The 26,118-nt window shown below is 40.8% G+C and overlaps 1 protein-coding gene across 1 annotated transcript in view; it reads left to right on the forward strand.

Moving 5' to 3' along the window:
* Positions 1-26,118, forward strand: part of Pappa2 (pappalysin 2) — a 237,996-nt gene that overhangs the window by 193,377 nt on the left and 18,501 nt on the right. Inside the window, exon 20 of the mRNA XM_055624540.1 lies at positions 436-507. Within this exon, the coding sequence (XP_055480515.1) occupies positions 436-507 (72 nt within the window). The remainder of the gene's footprint in view (positions 1-435; positions 508-26,118) is intronic.

Below are 26,118 nucleotides of genomic sequence, written 5' to 3' on the forward strand. Positions count from 1 at the left end.
GAGGCTGTCTTCAATTGCCGCACAGGATAGCGGGACCCATAAGATTGGCAAGATGTTTCTGTGGAGGAGAAACTCGAGGAACTGGCCTACTTCGGCGAGGCAGTCAGGAGTCAATCTAACAGAGTTCACAGTTTGGGCAAGATCCTGGTTATACCCCTGGTGATAGGCCTGGCATGGGGCAATTCTTTGCTGGGTGGTCAGTGCTATGACACTCAGAGTACTAAGAAAATTGTGGTACCCTAGGGAAGGAAGAAGATAAAAGTGGCACAAAGTTCCTCCTGTGAGGGCTTTGGCCTTCCTACTACCCAGCAGGGTTAGTGGCAGGCCCTTTCCACGCACACAGCAAAAGCACTGGGGTTGGATGGTGGAACAAGAATGGGAGTAACCGTACCCCCCACAGACCTAATGTCTCTGTCCCCTTTATTTCTTTTTCAGAGCATTGTGTGTACCGGCAGGCGTCAGTGGCACCCAGATCCCTCCCTGATCCACTGCATCCAGTCATGTGAGGTATGTGGGCTTGACCTCCCCATGTGGAGAGCTTTGAGTCACCCGGGTCCCTCCAACCCAAGACCCCGTTTCTCCTGATCCCTTTTTTCTTCTTTTGGTTTCTTGCATGTCGTTGCCTCCCAATCTCAAACTTACGTTCTGAACTCCGTTTTATTTTCTGAACTCCGTTTTATTTTAGTAAAGTCTTCAGTCGCTTAAAAGGCAAGCCAGAATTATTTAGGGCTTTGGGATTCTGTAACTATGCCTTGGTTGAAATTAGTTAAATAAGGATTTTACGAGAGACAATTTTGTTCAGCCAGCAAAGTGCCTAAAGCTGACTTTGGTGTGTGTGTGTTTGTATGTGCGTGTGCATGTGTGTGGCCATACTTATATAGTCAGGGCATTACAGTGCAGCCACTGTTGTGCAGACTAGACCTCGTGCTAATCTTTCTGCCTCAGCCCTCTGAGTGCCAGGGTTATAGGTATGGAGGAGCCAAATTCGAGATTCATATGTAAAACGTCATACGTACACACACTCCAAATTTAAAAGAAATGCAAACATTCTCTTTGCAAAGATTTATTTATTTTTTTTCACAAAAGAAGACTGTATGGAAGTTGTGGCCATGGTTAGCTGGACTTGTATAACAGGTATAATCTCAGAACAGACGTTACTCCTATTGTCACACCGCTCATGTCTTCCTGTGGTCATTTGTTCCTCCTTTGCATCGGCTGAGAGGCCATACAGGTATCTATGCAAATGTCTATGTAGACGAATATCCCACTATTGAGTGCTCTGACCTAAATCTTTTCTATGTAAAGAGCAAATCCTGCCTTCCTTCCTCCACGGTGGATTTCTTTGTCAGCGAGTCATTTCTGGTGCAGTGACTTCTTTGACCTTACACAGAAGAGTCTAGAATGAATCGGAGCATTGCCTAGAGAAAATGATACTGAGAAGGAGGGTACACACATAGCCTATTATGTAAGCACTCCAATCCTAGGAACAGCTAGTGGCAAACACAAACATTCTAGTCAGGTACTGCCCTGTCCAGTATAGCTCTAGGAAAGGTCCTGGATGACATGGAGAAAGAGTGAAGAAAAGACAGGCAGGCAGATAAACAGACAGACAGATACACAGACAGACACATGGATGCACAAAAAAATCAGGATCATGTGGGCTAGGAACTCTGTTGGGGGAAATGTAACACCCTGAGAAGCTCAGTGTTTTTCATATAGAGTTCAACAGAGGTGGGATTATTGCAACTGAACAAGGAAGCTGAGTTTATGATAGGTGGCTGTATCAAGGGAACAGGTTTAGCTAACCTCAGTAGGAGTAGTCTCCGTAGGGGAGCAGTCTGCAGGCCATAGACATCATACTTGGTCCTCCCTGGAAGGTTTTGCCACCCCACTGAGTGGCCATTCCCACGTAAACGGCACACATAAGCTCAGGACTTCACTCACTCAGGGCTTTCTCCACTACCCATCAGTCACTGCAGATTTATTCACCCAAACCTCCCCTTGGAAGTAAAAAAGCCACTTTGCAGCACTGCCCAGATATTTTTGGCTCCTTGGAGGGTGTTAAAGAGAGTGCCTTTAACTGCCATTGATTTCCAACAATCCCTTCAAACACACCCAACCTGCATGCAGGCATGCATGTCAGTCCTCTGTTCTGTATCTCAGAGTCTCTTGATCTAGTTCTGGGAAACCGGGATCCACATGAGACCAGAGAGAGGGAAAGGGTGGGGTTTAAGAGAAAAGAGAAAACTTGATGGGGGAAAGATACCCATAAAACAGCATTCTGAGTATACACGAGGGCTAATGCTAGCGTGGAGTGTGCTGTGTTATGGTGCAGGGCCAACAGAACAGCTCATCTTCTGCCATCATTAGAAAAACAGATGGTGGCGGGGTGGGGTGGGGTGGGGAAACAAGGGGAGGCAGTGAATCATCCACTGGGCAGGGGGTGATGGGGAGAGAGGAGGCCAGGGAAAGAGGGAGATAAACAGACAGAGGACTTAGGGAATCTGGACAGAGATCAAACAGATCCTGAGAGTTCCCTTCTGTTGTTTCTATGCATCATCACAAGTAGGAGGGTGGATGTCAGGGCTTGGGGCTGGCTTCAGTGCTTTCCAGAAGGTTGCAATACAGAGCTTTCCATGCTTATCCTTTCCCCTGACCTGTACCTCAGCGTGCCCTCTAGAATGATCTAATATCCAGAGCTTCCTAGGTAGCTACAGTTTCTTTGAGGATTCCATGAGAAACGAAGCTCTCCTCTCTCTGGTTGCTTCCCCTCACACACTGCTGTCATGGGTCACAGACCCTCTGACATGCCTGTGTTTCTGCGTGGCTCTTGACTAGTGTCTTTGTCATCACCCGGAGACTTGGTAGACTGTAGCTTTTTAAGTCCACTATACACCCACTGCTTTAGAAACTGCACAGGGGCAGCAATCTATATCTTGACAAGCAGGGGACTCTGGAAGCCACTGTGCAAGCCTAAGAACCACTATCCCAACCCTTGGGAGGAGACTAGCAGTTAATAGTCTGGGCATCCCCATGATGAAGCTTTCTTTGTCCATAAATAAGTATACTCTCCTCTACTCCCTCCTGCCCTCCTTCCCTTTCTCTCTCCCTCCCTCCTTCTTCACTCCATATGTGTGTATGTATCACACACACACACACACACACACACACACACACACACACACACACCATACACATATACTTATGTGCATCTGGGTATACAAGCAGATGGAGGACAGAGATTGATATTGAATGTCTCCTCAGTAACTTCCTATTACTTTTAGAGACAGAATCTCTCACTGAACCTCAAGTTGGTTGATTAGGCTGTGTGACCTAATCAACCAATCAAGTACCCTCCTCCCTCTGCCCCCTAGATGCTGGGATTACAGGTGCATGCTGCTCTACAGGGCTCTTTAAGGGTTCTAGAGATCTGAACTCAGGTGCTTATGCATACACAGCAAGCAAGCCCTTCATTGACTAAGCCATCTCAGCCTCAGAAATAGTTCTGTATAACCTTATTTACATGCTGATTACCCTATACTACCATGAATAATCTAGCCTGTTTTTTTCCCAGGTTCTCTGGGTTAGGAGAGGTGAAAAGCTGGCTATTTGTTTCTGTTTATTTTTTTTTTAAACAGATGCAAAGGAGAAGAAAGTCCATTTAAAGGGAGGAGGATAAAGCAGAGCAAATTAGAGTGACAAGTACCGTTAGGGAGGGAAAGAGAAGAGAGCATAGGTGAGGGGTAGAATATTCCTGGAGGCGTGAGTAGTGAGAAATGCAGAGAGAAGAGGTGAAAATGAGGAACAAAAGAGAGGGTGAAACTGGCAAGTTCCTGATGCAACTTGGCCGGTTTTTAATACTTTACTGGAAAAAGTTAAACATGTTAGCACCAAAGGCAGATGGAGGGAAAACATACCCAGGGGCAAGAAACAGAGGGCCTGCTAGATGAGAAATTTTGCAAAGCACAATGTATAATCTGTGCTGAAATTAAATACTCTGTGACCCATAATCTAGACAGGACTTCATTTTGCAACCCAGTACTAAATATTAGTCTAAAGTGTCTCCTGACGCCACTCAGCCTTGTACAAGCGTGCCTCGTGCAGTGTTCCTTCTGGTGACTTAAGGCAGTAACCTTACCCATAGGCTCACTGCCCCAGGCCTATGGAATATGCCAACGGAACCAATTACTTATATCACCTCTCTGTGCCACAGCACTATTGCCATTAATTCTCTACCGTTCTGTGTTTCTCACACTCTTTAAGGAGCACCTTCAGGAATTTCTCCAGAACGACCAAAACAAAAACTGTCAATGTAACTTCATCTTCTTAAGATTTGTATTCCCCCTTTCTTCTGTAGAAAGCACATGCACTATAGATCTGTAGTCCAAGTTTGTTCTTTCTTCAATTTTCCTTTTTCTAGTTCTTGAATTTGGCCCTCATGACCTAATTTTTTGTTGCTGTTGTACTTTTCTGTTGTATTCCATGAGTTATAAATGAATGAGAAATGGCAAGCTGGCGGGAGGAAAAGTTTTGAGGTCAGATAACTCTAGGTTCAGTTTTTACCTAAGTTAGCGATGTGAACCTCAGAGTCTTGATCTGAACTAACAGACGAACAACGGAGATATTTCCAGGAGTTGGTGAATAAACACAGTCATAAAGCACTGTGTGTCATAATGCGTTCTTATGGCTGTCACGTTTGCTATATGTTAGCCAGTCCATTAAGGTTAGCTGAATGATCAAAGCCTAAATTAGGGACAGTGTTTTTCATATGATCGCAACATAATTAGACATAAACCCCGAAGATGGGGGGAAAAAGTAAGTTAAGGAAAACAGGACATTCCTATGGAGTGCTAGTGGGATGCATAAGCCACAAGTCTCCTGGAGACAGCTGACCATTGTGTCTAATCAGTCATTAGATCAGCTTGTCAGCAGATCGTGAGTCACTCTACTGCTTTCGTCTTCCCTTTGCCATCTGCGCTGGAGTCTAGTCTGCTCCCATATGAGCCGTTATAGTAGATCCCTATCGGTTCTCCTTCCAGACCTGTACCCAACAATTACTTTATTAGCCATTACTGCTACCACAGCATTTTCTCTATTGTCCTTTCTTTGTTCCCCAAACCATCCTGGGAAGTCCCTATTGTTTTTATACTTCTGTCTGTAGTGAGTGGGTATATAATAAAAGGCTTTTCTCTTGTAGACCCATGTCTATTTCCATCTGTATACATTCTGCAGCTCAGACAGGAAAAGCCTTATGTCCTAGAGCATTCTAGAATGTGCATGGGCTTTGCACTCTGGATCTACTCCTGGGATTAGATATTGACTCCATTTACTGGGCGACTCACCACCCAGAGTTGCTTTGTGCCTCATTTCCTTCAACCAAGGTTTAATATGATTAAAAAAAAAGTGTTCATGCAACCTCTATCATAAAGTTTTGAAGATAAATGAGATGCCGTGGGTGGTGAAATCATCTAATGTCTTATGCATAATAAATCCTACCCACGTCATGCCTTTAATCTTTAGGCAGTGGGTCTCTGCAAGTTCAAGGCCAATCTGGACTACATAGGGAGCACCAGGACAGCCAGGGCTACATAGAGAGGCTCTGTCTTAAAATAAATAAATAAACCTCCCCCTTTTCTTTTCATCTGTGGATGTAGCAGTTCCGTTCCTTATTATTTCAGACCTGGTACTTTCATATACATCTAGCTGCATTCCTGACCCCTCTTACATTTCCCTAAGCCAGTGGTTTTTAGCTGAGATCAATTTTAGACCCCACACCTCACCATTTGGCACCACTAGGTGAGTGGAGGGAGCTACTGCCATCTAAAGAGTACAAGCCCAGGATGCTGTTGAGCTTCCCACTGTGCACAGGGCCACCGGCAGCCAAATGCTATGATGTCTGAAATATCAGTAGTACCATTGTGATGAGTCTCTACACTACGCTAACTAATATAGATCCTTCAGTGTGTTCCCTAGGCACTTCTTCTATTTGGGTTATTTAATATTCAGCACCCACCTACCACCCCCCACCCCTAATCCCAGATAAGGTATATAACTGTTCTGGTACTTTTTTTTTTTTAACCACTTATCACTTTAGGAAAAACGTTGGCTTTTCTGAGGTCTTGCACATTGTGGGTACCTTTAAGTTGAAAACATTGGCATTTGGGTTATTGTACATTAGCTACTCAACACAGTACCTGGAACTCGATTTATGGATTGAAAGTATGAATCGATTTAGTTACTGCCTATAAGATCACTCTTTACAAATATTCTGTGATAACTGGTAGGGCAATGATGTTTATTCTGTCTAATCCTTGTTCAATAACATTCCATTTAGCATAAAGGGAGAAAAGAGGAGAAGGAAGTAAGTGGTTGGATCAAGAGACAGAGAAATAGAGTGACAAAAATGTTTGCTCTCTCCACATTGTAAAGTAATAAACTGAGCCGAATGTTCATTCCATCATTGAATTTTGTGATATCAGATAAAATAAATATGTTTAAAACAAATCCCCTCCCTCTTTCCTTCACTCCTCCCCCTTTCTTTCATTCCTCCCTCCTTTACCTCCCTTCCTTCTTCTCCATCCCCATCTCTTTGTCTCATCATTCTTTTATCCATTTCTTTCTTTTTCTTTCGTAAAGGACTATTTTTCAGTTTTGCCCAAGTTCACAGTCCTAGGTTCACTTAAGTTAGTGTTTTTTAACCTTTCTAATGCTACAACCCTTTCATATAATTATTACTCATGCTGTGGTGATCCCCAACCATAAAATCATTTCATTGCTACTTCATAACTGTAATTTTGCTACTGTTATGAATCATAATGTAAATATCTGATATGCAGGGTATCTTATATACAACCCCTGTGAAAGAACCCTTTGCATCCCCAAAGAGATTGCAATCCACAGTTTGAGAACTGCAGCTAGAGATAAGGACCCATACTTACTTGTTATGTCTCTACAGAACTTATTAATGTCCTTCATATAGACTGATTAACCTTGACCTACTCCTTGGCTTGCTTTTGCTGTAATCATGTATCTCTGTAAGGCCATTCAGTTCTTCTTCAGTCTCCTGGTTGGAATAGTGTCTGATTCTCTCTTTAAGTCTTTACTGCTTCTTATAGCTTTTTTGGTTGTTCTTGTTGTTTAGGCTTGGCTTGGTTTTAATAATTCGTCATGGGCTGGGGAGATGATTCACTGGGTAAGCACTTGTCATGAAAATGTGGGGAACCCACCTAAAGCTGGGCATGCAGGTACATGTTAGGAACTCCAGTGCCCCTCTGCTTAGAGGAGAGGCAGAGACAGAAGAGTCCATGGATGCTAATGGGTCTTCATTCCTGCTGTTATAGTTCAGAACAGCAAAGAGACCCTGACTCAAGCCAGAAAGGCAAGAACCAGCACCATAGGTTGTCCTCTGCCCTTACATGTGTGTCAGGGCATGTATTGCCTATTCATACTCATATACATGAACCGTATACACACACACACACAAGAGAAAATTAAGTGCAAATTCTGATACACCTGTTAGCTATACATAGCACCTGTCTGACTCTCTTTCAGGTGAGGTGAACACGGTTAGGAATTGTATAAGCTGCCAAATAATGTTAGTAGTGATACTTCCCAAGGAATGGTACTATAGGAAACTATGGGTAACTGTGGTCAGTTGAAGTTCTTGGGGTATTTTAAAGCCTCTGATGGTTGTTTGGTGTCTCAGAACATCTTAACTGGCCTTTCTTCTATAAATTCTTATTCCTGCCCTTATGGAAGCCTACCATGCCACTTAGAACACTATTTCATGCTTATCCAGTAGGTGTAAGCTCTGAATCCCTGAGTTTAAAGGGAAGTGTTCTGCTCACTCTCCTATTATCTCTTAAAGACACCAATCTAATATTATTAGGTGTCCTTCTGAGAAAGGGAGTGGAGAGACGGAAACAGAACTTTGATTTGGGAGCCTTAAATTGAAACAAACAAACAAACAAACAAACCTGAATCAGTCCACTGTGAAACAAAATAGTAGAACAAAGGCTGGACTGGAACAGAGGGAAGTAGAGAAAGAAAGCTTCATCATGAGTGGAATCAGAAGGCTCTGCAATTGCAGAAAGAAGCATGGCATAGAAAGAAGTGGAAAATCTGTGCTGCAGAGGCAAGCCTAATTCTAAACTCTGTTAGCCATTTAGTGAGAAAATGTCATTAACTTCTCAAAACTTACATTTGCACAGCCTTTAAATTAGGCAGATAAAATTTATCTCTAATAATTGTCAGAATCACTATTCAGAAGAACAATGGAAACAATCCTTCCAAATACGTACTGAGGTTCACCTCAGCAGAATCAGTGAACAGTAACACCAAACCTACTTTATTTGGGGTACCTTTTGCCTATTACATAGATCTGGGTCCACATTGCAGTCACTAACTCTTCTCTCATATGGTCTTCAGAACTGAAGTCTTCTTGTTTCTTCTTGTCTTCTTATTTATAATGTAGGTTATGTGTGATAACTTGTAGATGTTGCTCTTTCTTGTTACAAGTCCAACACAGCTCTAGTTTTATTTAATGTCTCTATCCTGGTATTGGCCTGTAATAGAAGACTCAGTCTATGATACAATGATGGAAGTTGGAACATGATTAAGAATGTGTATGCACCTGCCGTGTGTTTGTTAGCAAACACTGAATATTTGACAAGGATTGACCAAACTTCATTTGCCATTTGCCACTAGTACTGAATAGCTTCTGTTATTGAGAGTGGTAGTTGTGCTTTTTCTATCAATTCTCACAAGGTGGTAAGAGGTCATTCCTATGTATCAAATACATATATATTGAGAGGGAGAAATCAAGCCAGGATGAATAAGATTAGGCCAAAGATTGCTTAACTCACCTCTTTGGACCTTAGATTTACTAAGACTCTGAAGTAATACACTTTATCACTTTTATATACTTAGAGACATGAGAGGCTATCAGAATAGTGGAAGGAAAACCTAATGATATATACCATTTTAAAAGGGGGGAGGGGTGCAGAAGGACTGACCAAAAATGCCTACATGTCTGATTTTTCCACTACAGGGAGTTCTAGAAGAATTTTTCCAAGACTTGTATTTATAAGGAATGTAATCTCCTTGACTGATGTCATATCCCATGACAAAAGATTTGTCAGAGACATAAAAAAAAAAGCCACTTCTTCAATTTAGCAGATATGTTGTTGTAGTCCTAGAAGTGCATCTTAGCATTGCCACTGCAGAGTGCCCTGAAAGGGAGTGTGTGTGCTGTGGAACAGGCAGGATGTATCGTCTTTCAGACATTTCTTAGGGAGTGGATTCATGTGGAAGTTTCCTTAAAAACCATGCTTAGGATTAGATGAGGGTAACTGCTTTACAATGCAGACTCTAGGGTTCTGATATATATATGTCACACTTGCCATGAAATCCAAGAATTTGCTTTTGACAAAATACCTCAGATACTTCTCCTTAGGTGGTCTTCAGATGCATGTAGAGATCACAGGGTCAGGCTAGTTCATTCATGGGAAGATGAGTGCAGACATCCTATTTAGCTAACATGTTGGGACAAAATGACCTGCTAGGAGTTCTCAAACAAATGAAGAAATCACTCGAAATAAAGCTGGAAAAGGTCAGGGTTAGAACTTAAAAACATTGCCAGAAAAATGTCAAGACTACAATAGTTATAAGCTAGAAAGGGGTGGTTTGCTTGAAAATAATAGTTGCCTTAAAATAAAAAACAAAAACAACAGTCTCCCTCAAACCATGGCTTATTTTGGGGTACAGAACAGGATGCTTCTACTGTAAAAACAACCACTCAAGTAAGTGTAAGCAAAAGCAGAAAACTTGAGAATCTTCTTATTTTATCATTTTCTTACCATTGATCTGCTTCTATTTTCTCTTTAGATTTAGCTGTCAGAACTACTAGAAAATACAGAACATGTCGAGCGTAACAAAAAATGGCATAAAAATCTAGCTAGTGATAATTTTGAGGGGAAATCCAAATAAGTGGGTTATATTTAATCTTAAAGTAAGAAGGAAAATGACTAATGTAATAAATACTTTCATTCATGAAATATTTCATATAGAGAAGAATTAAGTCAGCCCTACGAGAACCTAAGAGAAAAGAAGTAATGGATGAATATAAACACTGAGTGAGCTATTTAAAGCAAATCTGTCCAGGAATAACCTGGAAGTGTTAACCTTTATACAAGGTTATAAAGAGAAGTGTTTAAAAGGCATGTTAGTCTTTCCAGAGTTTTAAAGGCCTATATTTCTCTCTTTCTGACAGGGTGAAATATTTTCTCCTGTCTCAAACAGCAAAGATGGCTTGGTATTCCATTTCTCTGTAAATCTAGCACTCTGGCTAGATGTAAATATATTTGCGATTTTTTTAAAGTAGCTGGTGAAATACTTTTATCTGTCACTACCCTAAATATTCTCTCTATAGAAATTTATATAAGAGGGAATTAGGAGTAGAAAAACAAGACCCTGGGGACAAATTTAGCTTCACCATAGTGGCTGCAGGACTGAAATATAGGTGGGAAGAAGGACTGTTCTTACACCTTCAGAAGTGAATACCAACAGTGCTTCCATCACTAATTCCTTCCATCTGCCATCCCGTTCCTTGGATTCTTTCTCCTCTGTTGTCTTGGACTTTGCTTTTCTTCTCTTTTATTATTTATATTCCAGATGGTACTCCTGTTAGCTGTGCTTGTTATTTTGTGCTTCTTGATCATTCCCAGGCACTGTGTAGTGCTTTAATCCATGGGACACATGGGCCACTATGCAGCTCACAAGGTGGAAAATAGTGGCATAAAAATTGAATACTTTATTCACTATTTTTCCTTGCTTAGGAAGGAAGCATAAAAAGATACGCTACCATGAAGAGGTAGAAAGCAACTGAAATCTGACTAGCTAGTGCAAGTTTTGGGGCTGTGTTTTACTTGGGAGAACAAAATGCCTTCAAACAAACACAGAAAGGAGACACTCAGAGGAGGGAGAAGGCGAGAAATAGGTTGGCCTGTTTGAGATGAATCATGGGCGTTTCTAGCTCCTTTGCTAGAAATGTTGCAGGCCTACTCAGACTGTTTGCTAGGATCAGATGAGGCACGTACATGGATGTATATGTATGTGGGGTTATGCATGTATATGTGTGTTTTGGTTCCTCCTGTTTGAACATGTGAGCCTCCATTGTGGATAAATAAAACCTCACTCTCAATGCAGTTGTAAATGTAAAGACACTTTGTTCTAAAAGTTGTGAATGCCCAGGGCTGAACTGATGCCACATTCCTTAAGGCAGCAGAAGAGAAAGCAGGTTAGAACCACCTCTAGGAAAGCAAGGGAGAGTTTTCTCTGTTCTCAACCCATAGGTTGAGCAATAGTTCTCAACCTATGGGTTTCGACCCCTCCAGGGTTTGCATCATGACTCCTATAGCAGTAAGTTTATAATTATGAGGTAGCAGTGAAAATCATGTTATGGTTGGAGGTCACCACAACATGAGGAACTGTGTTAAAAGGTGACAACATTAGGAGGGTTGAGGACCAGTGATCTAGATGAAGGAATGCAAGATGCACAGGGCGGCTTCAGCTAAGAGCTTGTAACATCTTGGGAAATCTTCTTCCACACTGAATCAGAGAATGGGACCAAGATCCAGTAGTCACTCCTACCAAACACCCAAGGGGACTTGCACACTCAGATTTAAGGTCCTCTGGTATAGTGTGGGATAACAGCGGCAGAACTGTTGTAGCTTGGAGGACATGTCAATTCTAAGTATCCCCCAAGTGTCCAAAATTACTCTCATTTCCATTCCCCTTGCCTTTGTAGAGCAACCTGTTCACACACACACACAACACACACACACTCCTTCCTATCTGTTAGATTTATCACTATTACCGGTGTGCTTTAGTGTGCAGTAGTGTGCTTTTCAGTACCAGTAGCACAAATTACTCTTCCCAAATGCCAAAGGCTTGATAGTATTAAGACAGCCCGCTAGGGACTTAGAAAAGGACACATGGAAATTGCTCCTGACTTTCAGAGAGCACTTTCACTGCCATCTTTCTTGATGAAATCCTCATTAGAAAGAAAAAATAAATAAATTGTATTTATGATACAAGATAGGGCGCCTTATTCCAACTCTAGGACAGTGCAATGATGAAGTTAACACCTCTTATTTCCTCTTTATGTATATGCTGTTATTTAAGTAATAGCCAGAAATCAAAATTCTCGTTGCCTTATTTCAGCTGTTCAAAACCAGATATACTAATCTTTCTTCTTGCTCAGAAGATACATCCTCTGGGCTTAGTTTAAATTGTTGCTAAGTCTGTGAGAATCTATGGGAGGAAGGGAATTATAAAATGATCATTTGGGTTGAGGAAGCAGTGTCCTAGAAACCAGCGACAGTCACTACTTTCTGATTGGAATACTGTAGGTCCTCGAAGCTCTAAATCTAAAGATGTGTTAGACGTGTTAAAATCCAGAGAGGAATTGGAAATTAGCTTAAGCTGGAGCTGTCTTCCAGGCTCACTGGCTGCCAAATTCCAATCCCCTCAAGAGATTTGTTTGTGAGTTTCTCTGCCAGTTTTGTGCACTATCTGCACCCGCCTGAAAACCCAGGCATGTCTCTCGGCTTGTCCAGAGTCCCATTCGGGTCAGGGCTGGACCTTAGAGTCCCCAGCTGGAGTCTCCGAAAATCAGACTCCAAACGTTAATTAGGACTAGGTTTTCACTTTGAAAACTAAAACCATCATTGTTGTTGTTTTCGTCCCTGCTTTGTAAAAGAGTAAAACGTTAAAGACACAACCTTGCAAATTGGTAAAACCTCGTTTAGATGAACAACATGCCTGAGTGTTTACACTGGTCTAAAGCTCTCCCCCAGAGCCATGCACTGCCAGTGGGGTGGACTCTCTATCAGTCTGTGTCTTGATCCTTTTGTCCCTGGACCCCCTGGGTGGGTCACTCTCTCACTCAGTTTATTCTTTTTACAGCATGACTTTTCCTTCCTTCTGTCTTTCATACTACCCTTTGTCTAATGTATTCCACGCTTTTCCTTCATTGCCTTTCAGGTTCTAAGCCAAGGTTACAGGTTAGCACAGTGGTCCTCAACCTGTGGATAGTATTTCAGCTACCCTGGACATCAGATATTTACATTATGACTCATAACAGTAGCAACATTACAGTTATGAAGTAGCAGCGAAAATAATTTTATGGTTGGGGTCACCATAACATAACATGATGCGCTATATTAAAAGGTCGCAGCACTAGGAATGTTGAGAACCACTGGGTTACTGGATGATTGACAGAGTCCTCATCCAGGAATTGCTCATCAGCAGAAAGGCTATCTTCTTTTCTTCCATCTGCCACGGCTTTCTGCTGCTTCTGAATGGTTATTCTGCTGTTGTAATCAGTAACGGTAAGCGCCATTGTATCTAGAAATAGCTCCATTCTCTCGTTTTCACTAGGATTTTGATATGTGAAGATTTGTACTTTAGAATATCTGTTCAGTGCATTCTAACCAAGACACAAACACACTCATTGAAACTATTCATGAGTCCTATGAGGTACTGATCATTTCAACACTTACTATCATTGTAATTGGGCATAACTTTTTTATTTAACGATCATATATATGTTTTTCCAGAAAATCCATGTAACCGAATTTCCATCTCATCATGCTGAAATAGATGTCTTTATATTTAATTACCTTATTAAATGTTTATTATAATAAACAAGCACTACTGGGAAGTCTCTTAAGTTTCTCATACCTTATTTAAAATATATAAATTAGTTTAAGTATATAAATTCCATGTAGGTCTACATGTGTTTATATATCTCCTCTTTGGACTAACCTAATCAGTGAAGTGAAGAAACAAACAAACAAACAAACAAACAAAAAACACATAATAGCACTCCTAAGCTGATTTACAAATAATTACAAGTAAGTAATTTTCAAGTTGCACTAAATAGCATTTGTAGTAGGAAGAATACATATTTCAGATCCTAATAGATTTTACTGTTAGCCCCAACTATATTATATATACTTATTTCTTACATTTTCATTTTAAAATATTTTTATAGAAGAAATACATGAACTAAGTTTGAAAGGCTACTCATACTCCCAGGTGGCTTTGTAAGACAACCAATGCCCAGTCCTCTGACCTCTGACCTCCACCTTTCTTCCTGAGGCTACCCTATGGTGTTTTTGGTTTTTTTCCCTCCTGTTTCTCATTAATTTCTTCTGCACACACTTGAAGTTTATTTCTTCTACTGCTGGGTTTGATGATTTGACATAGCACTGTGCAGAGTTCCTATTAGAAGGTGGAAATGAACTCTGACAGCATCACACATATATGTGATCCTGGACATGAGTGCCCCTGCTCTCACAGGCCGTGAATGCGAATGCGCACATCCACTTTTCTGCCTTCCCTGACACTGAACTTTCTGGGGCTTGTGGCATCGTGAACATTTATCTTTCTGCTTCTTTGAAACTGCTGTGTCAGCTATTTCTTTTCCAGTTTGGTAAATGTTAAGTCCGTGATCATCTTCCAATGTCTTTGTAGTTCTCTTTTTCCTTGAGATGTACTTTGTTATTGTTAATATTATTTGCCACCATTTCAGTAGAAGGAGGAGATTTAAAAACAAGTTCCATTATTCTCATATTTGCAGCTATGCTCCTTGATGTAGCAGATGCTTAGTGACCACCAAGCTCTAACTCTTCCCTTAGGAAGAGTTGAGGCCCATAGGCATGAAGAAGAGGCAGCTAGCAGAGAGAGTGCACTTTATTTGCCATTTTTCTTCTTCTTTGCTTCTAAATGTTTGTTTCTGCCTAGAACCAAGCAGAAATCTGTTCAAGTCGAGTAACTCCAGAACAAGCGTTAAGTGAGGGGCATTAACAGCTCAAGGGAAATGTACTGTCTGTGTAGGGTATTAGACTCTATGGACATAAAGATAAACGAGTCAAGGCCCTTCCTACACAGAACCAGGGCTCATCCTGATAGAGAAGTATGGGCAAAGTTCCCCAGCATGAATTTGTGGATCAAGCCAGAAGCTGGTTCTTGGGGAAGGGGTTATTAGTAATCGCCACTTGGAAGGGGCCATGAAGGATAGTTGTGCTTTGTCTCCAACTAGTTTCTCTAGTTGGAGACAAAGCACAAAGATCAGGCAGCAAAAGAATATGAATGGGAAGCACTGGGGTCTGAAAACGCATGAGATATTAATAGATTTACTGGAATGTTTGCATATGGAGGCTTAGGCTACAACCAAAGAGATGGGGCCAGGTTAGGAAGGGTTTTGAGATACAGACTTTATTCTGAAAACTCAATAGAGCCTCACACAGTTCCTCACCAAGAAGTGACAAGATCAGATGGTATACATTGTTAGATATAAAGATCACAGGAAAAAAAGTCAAAGCTAACACATGCCATGATTAGGAGACCATTTCAAGAGATGGATGAGGGTCGAGACTGGACATCAGACATACAGGCATAATGAAGGATTATAACTCCCTGGTACATGGGGGCTAATGCCATTAACCCCTGGAAAGAAAAGGAGTCAGACTTACAGAAGAGAGCGGCTTGAGTTCAGAATGAGTTCAGAAAAAATTGAAATAAAAAAAAAAATCTTGAGCTTAAGAACACAGAGACTTATGCTGATAGATAAAGAAAATGAGGATGGTAATTGACAGCAGACAGCAGATAAGCTCATGCAGGGAAAGTGAGTGAAGAGAGGAGAGAGAACAAGGCCAGGAAGGCAAAAGGCAATGTAAAGAGAAAATGTAGAAAGTAAAACAAATCAAAGAGATGGAGTGTTTTTAGAGAGGTTGTCATCATTAAAAAAAAAAAAAATAGGAAAGAAGAAAGGTTTGTGGGATCACACATGGGCTAGTGTTAAATGGATAAACAAGTTGAGTGCTAACAAGAGACCCATAGGTTTATATGTTACCTGAAATCTCAGAGAATCTGGTAACAGCAGAGATCAGAGGAAGCAATAAACTGACAAATAATGAAGAGAATAAAGCAAATTAAAGCATCACCTTCCAAAACACAAGTGGTGGTGGGCTGAGTGAAAAATGGTATCAATGAGAAGACTTTTGATAGGAGGAACTTGGAATATTATTGGATCTGATGATGACATGGTTGAGCACATAAAGACCCACAGTAAAGACAGGTAGGTAAAAGGAATTACAACCCTGTTGCCTCTGAGTTAAGTTGGAAGAAAGTTAAAACAACTTACAAGAAAGATTTGTAAAGTTTCAGATGGTACTCAAAAATTCATGGTATTTCTCTGTGGAGTTTCCTATTTCTGTTCATGGTAAGTTCTTCTGTCTAGTTGTTCAGGACAAAATTCTTTTTTTTTTAATTTTATTTTTTTCTTATCAGTTACATTTTATTAACTCTATATCCCAGCCGTGTCCCAATCCCTCATTCCCTCCCAGTCCCTCCCTCCCTCCCTCATCTCCACCGTGCCCCTTTCCAAGTCCACTGATAGGGGGGACCTCCTTCACATTCATCTGATCCTGTTTTATCAGGTATCTTCAGGACTGGCTGCAGAGCTCTCCTCTGTGGCCTAACAGGACGGCTCCTCCCTTGGGGGGTGGGGAGGCCAAAGAGCCACTCATTGAGATCCTGTTAGAAATAAGGACAAAATTTTTAATGCTACTCTAATTCTTCTCTTTTTGTTACCAGTCCCATCCAATTCATTCAGTAATCCTATTAACTCTGCTATTAAAGATATCCACAGAATAACCCTTTTTGATTCTTTCTACCTCGTCCACCCTGCTCATCACCTCCATCAGTGCCACGCTTCCTGGCTTGTTTCACTCTTACCTCTGCTGTCTAACAACCTATTTTAAGCAGTCTCCAGAATACACTATTAAAATGCAAACATATTCCCAGGTAATCTTCCCCACCCTTATTTAAGTTTGCTTTCTGTTGCTGTAATAAACACCAGGACCAAAAATGTCTTAGAGGGAAAAGGGTTATTTTGCTTATGCTTCCATGCCACAGTCCATCATTGAGAGGTATCCGCAAAGGAACTGAAACAGCGACTAAAGCAGAAACCATAGAGAAATTCTGCTCTCTGGCTTGTTCTCCAGCTCATGCTCAGCTACCTTTGTTATACCACCTAGACACACCTGTTTAAAGATGGTGCCGCCCTTAGTGGGCTGGGCCCTTCCATATGAATCATTGATCAAGATGGTTCTTCTCAGACATGGCCCTAGGCTGATTTGATAAAGGCAGTTCTTCAATTAAGGGTACCTTCCCAGGTCCCTCTGGGTTGTGACAAGTTAACAATAAAAACTAACCTCCAAGTTTCTTCCTTCTCCAGAGTAAAACTGGGTGGTTTGCATTTCCCCTCCAAATATTGTCTCTCTGACCATTTGATTGAAAGTCACAATTGTCCTCCCTCTGTCTTCCACTGCCAATGCCCTACCACATGTATTCATATATATATATGCATATGTTGTATACATGTATGTATATATATATACATACACATATGTATATATAGAGTGTGTATCTATATATAGAGAGAGATCAAATGAGGGATGGATGGATAGATAGATAGACAGATAGATAGATAGATTCCAACACACACACACACACACACACACACACACACACACACACACAGATACACTCATTTATCTATCTTCCCTTCTTCAGTAGAAACTCCAGGGAGAATAAAGAGTAGATTTTTATTTGTACCCACTGTCAAATGTTGAGTTCTTAGGACAGCGATGTATGAACTGGCATATAGTATATGCACTCATCATTTTTCAGCTAATGTGTTAAGGATTTAAGAGGGTTACGGCTTGAAGAGGGAAGCAGCAGCTGGATAAGGATTAAAAAGTAGTTTGACAATTGTGGTAAAAGGAACACATTGCTCATATGTAAATGAGAAAATCACCAAGAAACCCTCAGTTTTATGACTCATTTAGGAGAGTCTTCTACCAAATTATTTTCTGTTAAGCCGATGGTCAGCATCTTCCTGTACTGTGATTTTGGCTGTAGATGAAATTTGGACTCCCACTGTTCTTTCAGCTCTTTGACAGCTCTTCATGCACTAAAGAAAGAAAACCAGGCCCCATACAATGTCTTTCTTTTCCTGGGCTAATAAAGTCAGAAGGAAGACAAATATCTCCCTTTCTTGATATATAAAATTCTTTTGACTTGGTAGATTCTTTTGATGTGGTAAATGAAACACCACTTGCGAAATTGTCATTAAGACATTAAAACACTAAACATGGGTATAAGATTATCATGATAGTTACTATTCATGTATGGAGAGCCTTCTGAAGCAAACTCAGGTGGGGAGACACAGCAATTTGCAGGTGACCTATTCTATGCTGCCTGGTGGTGGGTACCACCAAGAAAGCAGGGTGCATGTTAGAAGACATGGAGATATAGAATCGAGAATGAGAAGCTCCATGTAGCTCTTCTAACTCAGTCTGGCTTCTTTCAGGCCAGCAGCTTTGAACTACTTTTTGTATCTCTTTGCATCGACCTTTCCATGTGTAGGCCCACGACTGAGTGTTGGAACCTTGATAAAGGGGGATAATGACACAAACCTGTAGCTTCCCAAGAGCCTCTCAGCACTGGGCCAGCAGCTAAAGGTCACCCTCCTTTATCAGGTCCTGCTAATAGTACCTCAGTCTTCAGGGGCCACCTGCCCTTTGCTTTGCCTCCATTTCTCTAAACAGAGTAATCAGAAAATGAACATGAGTCTCTGAAAGTTATTCCAAAACCAATAATAATAATAATAAAACCTATGAATCAATTTTGCAAACATAGAATTGTTGTCCGACCTGTTGCAAAACCTCTAACCTGGTGGCCCTGAGTCATTGTTTTCTCAGTCTGTCCTCTATCACCTCTTCCACCTTATGTGTCATTTTCACTCCTATTTAAGATCAGCCTGTGCAGCCCAGCAAGGTAGATTCTAGTGTGTCAGAAGGTCCCTGTAGCTTCTCCAGGGCTTGCTTTCCCAGCCTATTTTATCCTCCAACACAGTTTGCAGGGAAAAGTTGCCTGGGAGAAGTAACCTATGGTGAGAGACTGCCACTGAGACAGCATTTCAGGGTAGTGAGGCCAGAGCCAAGAGCAGGTTTCTTACAGCAAACGGCTTAGTGTTTCCTTACATGCACACACAGCTGTGCAGCCTGGGGATCCTCATCAAGAACAGATGTCACTTCCCACAGTGCCAGCCACGTGTCACGCATGGCATTTTCTCCATTTCAACTCCTGGCAACTACAGTGTCTCTTTCTTCCCTCCTCTCTCTGCCTCCCCAACCTCCCTTCCACTCCCTACCTCCCACTACATTTATAGATTCTCTCCTGATTCACACTGGGCCAGCTCTGTGATTTTTTTTTTGTTGTTGTTGTTGTTGTTATTCTAAACATCCATTGCTTCCAATGCTGGAAAGAATAAAAAAGAACAGAAGAAAAAAAAAAAAAGGAAGAAACCACAGCAACCCCCAAAGAAAACATGTTCTAACCTAGGAATGTACAATGCTTCATGCATGGGAAGTCTCTTCCCACCTTTCTAAGTTTAGCTACAGAAAGCAGGGCTCCAAATTCCAACACACATACCAAAGATTTTCTCTGCTTTTTTGTACGAACCTCATACCATTTTACAATGACCAAGTTTTTGTTCCCTTCCTCAATGACTAATATTTGCAGTAGAGCATATAGGCTAACCTCCTTTCTGTGGTAACAGAACTATGGTCACCCCCCCTTCATGATCATTTATTAATTTCTTCATTCAAAATATTTTCTAAGAGTCCACTATGTGTTGAGATTACCAATGAGATCTCCTAGCACATTGTATCTAATAGAGATTTTAAAAAATCAGATTGTTATCCACGGGTAATAATACGAGATGAGGCAAGGGAATAAAGCAAAGGATTTGGTCAAAAACTTGATGAAGGTCTTACACACAGAAATCACTTAAAGTGGATCTGAATGATACACTGGAGCATATGGAGATTCAAAGAGATGACAGGAAATAGCACATAGTTGTTTTCTGTTAAAATGTGCATGGCAAGTAGTTCACGAATATCTGTGTCTTAGTAGCAATGTGCCATGCTTGCTTATGCTCCTGAAGGTTGGGTGCTGTGGCTTTGCTTTATGTCTCTTCCTAATAGACCCAGGCATTAGAACTGTAGGATTAGCATCTACCTTCATAATCCGAAATCTCTTAGGGAGGGAAGGGAGTGCTGCTAAACCAGTAAGACTTTTTGTTGAGCGCTTTGTATACCACACACATTCATCTTCCATTATTTCCTAAATAATATGGTCAGGTCCAAAGATATGGGAAGGAGGAACTAGAGTTTGCTGACTATGAAGTCATGACAAAGAATTGGCAAATGAAAAGAACTATGAACCGATACTAGCCAGCTGTTCTTGTCAAATGCAATATAGCCTATACACAGTGTGTCTCGTCCCCAGGCCTTGTAGAACTAGGCCATCAGGTCTGAATTCTGAAACTGGTATTTGTAAATCTGGAGTGCCACATCGTGCAGTCGCAAGCTCTCTTCATCCCACTCACCCTAGATACAAAGTGAAGCAGAAAGGAGACAAATGCAATAAACATTCCCATTCAAGGGGAGTGGCGAGACTCATATAAAAGTCACTGATCCATAGCAGTTCTGAAATATGTGGAGCAGAAGTTACAAAAAGCCTGTGTTTTCAGGGTAGGGACTGCGCCTTTGGTAGCAACTTCTGATTGTTCCCTGAGTGCATCTTCCAGTGGATGTGGATTGTTCTTCATGGATCTTGGCTCCAGCCCCTGCTGTCTTGGAAGGCCCTCCCTTCCCTTGAAACCATTTGGTCACATAAAGGGAGGACTGATGAACATTCCTTTTGGGAAATCTGAGCAACTTTTAAAATTTGCTTTCTCCAGGGAGAATTCAAACAGGCCACAGTTCTCTTCTAAGTTCTCCCTATGTGAGGCTCCTTCTTCATCCCCACTGATGGTGATTTTGACACCATGCTTCTCACAAATTTTATGAATTTTTATATATTCAATTCTGGTCAAATCCATATGGTAAGCGCAGAACCCACAAGTCTTTTAAACACTTGACCATCTCTGTGGGTGTATTCTGAGTGTATGTGGCTTCTTTTAGATGTCATTTTAGGTGTAATTTCTAGGAATCATTTTGTTAGTTTCAATTCTCCCCTTGCATGACCCCTTTACCTGATGAAAGGTTATAATAACTGATGTACATGTCCACCTTTGACTTGACACACATCCCCTGGTGTCTTAGCTTGCCTTAGACAGCCTTTCTAAAATCCGTACCTGTGTACACCACAACCTGGATTCAAATAACTATGTATAGAAAATACTCCATCAAATACTACATCTGTAATTAGCATGCACGGGCTCTTTTCTTGTCATTATTTCCTAAACAATACAGAATAACAACTACTTACAGATTGCTCATATTTCTTAGAAATTATAAATACTATAGTTATGATTTACAGTATATAAGAAAATACTTGCAGATGTATAAATACTTTATCATTTTTACTGAAAAGAACTGAGTGTCTGCAACACTTGTTCTCTATGGACATCTTAATGCCAGTGCACTACAATATTGTATTGCAGGCACTACCATAATCAGTTTTAGCTTTTAGCAGTAGAAACTAATAAACAGTTTTTTCTTAAACAGTACCAATTATGGAATTTCTGCTGTTTGTTATTGAGTCAGTTCTGCTGGCTCTGCAGTGACCTTACCTTATTGTAGTTCTTCATCACCTATTGAGTAGTTTCACCACTCAGTAACCTTGGTAATAAATTTTAAAGATTCTTACTTAAATCCAAGAGGTTTAGTAAATATTCTGACCTATGAGTTTCAACAGTTAACAATATTTTCTTTCACATACAAACAACAGCAATAACAACAACAAAACCTATAGGGAATATTTTATTCAAATACTTACTGCTTCCTAAATAAATAACTTATTTTCTGGTTTTCTAAAACATCTTTACTTTTTATTTTTGCTCCACTGAGATCCAAGACACATGTCTCAGTTTTTCTTTGTTATAGAACCCCACTTCTGATACCAACTTATTTTATTTAAAGGAATAAAAAGTTGGTTTTTCACTCATGTGAAGTCCAATGTTATTCTATAATAGCTACTTACTCTTTCACATCCTCTGCATTGTCTCCATGATTGCCTCTAGACAGGCAAAGAGGGCAGTAATTCCCTGAGACTCTTGGACTGAAAATATCACATGATTTATATTTGTCTTCCCAGTGATCTTAAGCCTACTCTAACTGTGGCAAGAAACATACCCTTATGCATTCAGATATCCGGTGAGCATTAAAAGTCTCGGCAAGACAGGAGTTGATATGATTTGTAATTTAGTAAGAGATCCTAATAACAGATTCGGATTGTGGAGCACTGTCATTTCTTTCCTGAGTGGACGGAGCAATAGAATGTTCATTGGCCGGGTAGTGAATATTTGATAGGTATGAGGATGGGAGGAGTTGAAGATAAAGCCAACTGGACTGGAAGAGTAGGTTGAGGGATTCCAATGCCACAGCCTTGTATGTGATAATATAGTTTGATCTGGACCAAAAAAATATTCACAGTCAGGAGTTTATCAGCATAATGCTTGGATTCCTGCTATAGGGGAACAAAAAGCCCTGACTTTTACCTTTTCAGTTAAAGATGCATGTTTTTGTTGCTGTACCTATTTTGAACATCTAGTTAAGCTAGCTTCTAGAGTGTAAGAGGCTTGGATAATCTTCTGTAATTGAATATCAAGTTTGATCAATATTAATATTCACATTTGGCTAAGTAGAACTCATATTGTTCAGCTGTTCTTGTCTTTGGTAAATTTCCCTATTCCCTAAGGGCAGAGCCCCAAGTGAATATTGGAGTTCTGAACTAGAATTAGTATTTTATTTTTAAATTATGTAAGCCTGATCGTAAATGTATCTGCATTATGCATACATGGAAAACCTTGAACAAACATAAAGTCGATTCCCCAATGTCCCCTCCTTTTCTCTTGGAATGCCTAAATTTAATTTTCACCTCTATTGCTCATTCCCAAAGTGACCTTGGGGCATGGCCTTTTGTCTCATTTTCCCCATCAGTGGAATATGGATGATGATATTAATCTGCCTCACCAGGCGATATGAGGACTAATTAAAAATGAGATTAGATTCAACCAAAGACTTTTAATGTGGGAAATATTAAACTTGATGATGCATGTCTGAAATGCTCTTTGATTTCTGGGAATTATCTCTATCTTTGGAGTTTTCTGTGACCTTGGGGACATTGTAGCTAAAGTGTGAGTTCGTACAGCTTTCCTGTGTTGTTCATCTGCTTTGATATTATGTGCCAGATAGAACTATCTAGACAAGCTTGGAAACGAATAGCAAAAGACATGGGTCTTTTTTACCTTTGAGAGACTTACTTCCTGTCTCCTCCTCCTCCTCCTCCTCCTCCTCCTCCTTCTTTCTTCTTCTTCTTCTTCCTCCTCCTCCTCTTCCTCCTTTTCCTCCTTCTCCTTTTTCTTCCTTCTTCCTCCACCTTCTCTGAAAACCAGAGGAACGATAAACATCTTGCTCTGCCATTATTCACCTCATTCTTTGAGACAGTGTTTCTTACTGAACCTTGAACTATGTGTCTAAAAGCTACTATAGGCAGGCAACCATTAGAAATGCCACCAAGCCCTAGGCATCCTACTGCCTCCACACATCACAGCACTAGATTTGCAGCCTCTTGTGGCCATACCTAGCTTTCTACATGAGTGTTAGGGCTTTCACCTCAGGTCCTCATGCTCATGCAGCAAGTATTCTTACCCGCTGAAACATCTTTCCCCAAACCTTTTAATACCTCTCCATGATTCTTTTTAGACAGAAATGTTGGGCATATGGAATGGCTGATAAATAAATACATGCTTAAATTGATAAATTTACTAAACAACTCATGTTCTAGCTCATGCTCACTCCATGTCACATACACACACACACACACACACACACACACACAGAGACAGACAGACAGACAGACAGAAACAGAGAGACAGAGAGAAAGACAGAGCGAGGAGAGCAAGTTAACATTGCTGTTTCTTTAGCTCCACTGGGTTATTCTGAGAAGGTTATGCTTGTTCTCATTTCCTCTATAAATATTCTTTTTAAAAATATAGATCATCTTACAGTTTATCTCACTGCAGGTACCTTTTAGTCTTTGGTCGCCAGTGTCATCTGTTTTCCAGAGGGGGAAGCATGGAGAGATACTATGGTAGGACAAGGAGAGTCTTTAGCGGGGTCAGTGCAGCATGGAGGTGGTGGGGATGGTGGAAGCAAGAATAAGTGACTAGATGAACTGACACAGTGCGGCTGAACCTCCACTCTTGATAGTAGAGCCAGTAGTCTGTGTAACTCGGTATTGCAGATACTTTTGTTGAGGTATCTTGCTAGTCCTGAGGCCATATTCTAGATTGTTGTTCTATCGCACTGGTGCCAAGATAAATGGTAAGATCTTTGAGCTATAGAACGGAAAGACACAGGAAGAGTGTCTAGAAACCACCCGGGGAGGGATGGGTGACTGCTCTCCATTTTCACAGACAGGAAACTATCAGGATTTAGTTTCCAGAATCATCATGCTCAGGAAGCAACAACAACAAAAAAGAGCTGCTAGTCCCAAGTTATACAATAATAACATTATTGACTATATTGCCTGCCAGTGCACATAAGAAACCATCACCTCCTTTTTTATTTTAACCATTCCTGTATTATAAATGAGGAGACTGGGTGGCTGACCATGTAGTTGGCTTTCCAAATCTCCAGAGCCAGCAAATGTATAACCAGTAAGTGAACTCATTCTTATTCTGGTGTAAAATGGTTTAAAATATATTAAAACCAGAGACACAAATACATGACATAAACTAGGAAGGAGAATGTTTAAGAAACTGAGGGATGAGTGTTTGGTGTTGATCACCACCTGTTAGGTCACCTCCCTGGGCTCTGTAAGCTCTAAACTTGCCCAAGGAAGAGAGGCAGATGAACTTTTCCTAACAGTATTAGAAAAAAACATGAAATGAAACAGATGCAGTTGATCAGTGGATGAGTGGTTAAGACACACAGACAAGCTTCCCACAGATAAAGAGAACATAAACAAGACACTTTCACAAAGAATAGGTTCCATATGGGTGAAAGTGAAATGGAATAGACCAACCAATTAGCAGAGAACAGAACAGCCGGCTGACAACCCAGGATGCTGTGACAGGTTGAGGATGAGAACCACAATAATCAGCCACACAAATTGAATTGTTCATAGACACAAGAACTTAAAAACTAGACTGACCTAAAAGAAACAAGAGTGTTGGCAAGAAAGCATTCTAGAATAAACATGACCCATCCCTCTTGCCATTCCTCAACTCAACTAGACCTAGATATTCCCAGGGGCTCATAAAGTAGTTGTGTTTAAGTTGTGGTGGAAGCCTGGCAGAAATGGAACTGAACAGAAAGTGTTATGCGCCCCTCTAGACCCATGTTTACACAGGAAAGTAACATGTATACAGCTTCTCATTGTCAGTGAGGACAGGCTTGGCTGCCTGACTCTGCTGTGAGTCCCATGACTCAGTCCCTGGAGTGTGGCAAGGAGGTTCTCTCTAGCTGGGCTTTCAGCGAACAAATTGTTTAATAAAAACATATCGTGATTCAAATAGTCAGAATGTTATAAACCATTATCTCCACCAATCTTCTCCCCAAACCCAAGCACTCGGCTAGTACTGGCATTCTCCCTTCCTCACAGCACTCTGCTTGCTCTTATCCAGTCCACAGAACAAGCAGTCGGTTTTGTCCTTCTCGGCTCACGATGACGTTTGATCTGATCTGATCTCCCAGCTCATTGTGCCCTCAAGTTTTCTCCCAAACACTCTTGGCATTGTCCTCACATCCACCCTATAAAGTATAGCTTTTTTCATGCCCTTCTGCTCAAAAAAAAAAAACCCCTTAAGTTTTTCCCTATTGTCTTCAGGATATGGACCAAATTCCTCTGGATAGAGATTTTGACATAGTTCCAAACTTGGATCATTAAGTCTTGAAGCAGAAAACCACAGATATATCTGCTCTTCCTTTCTTTCTTTCTTTCTTTCTTTCTTTCTTTCTTTCTTTCTTTCTT

The sequence above is a fragment of the Psammomys obesus genome, unplaced genomic scaffold, assembly GCF_907164565.1.
Source record: "Psammomys obesus unplaced genomic scaffold, mPsaObe1.curated_primary_1811, whole genome shotgun sequence".
Lineage (NCBI taxonomy): Eukaryota > Metazoa > Chordata > Mammalia > Rodentia > Muridae > Psammomys > Psammomys obesus.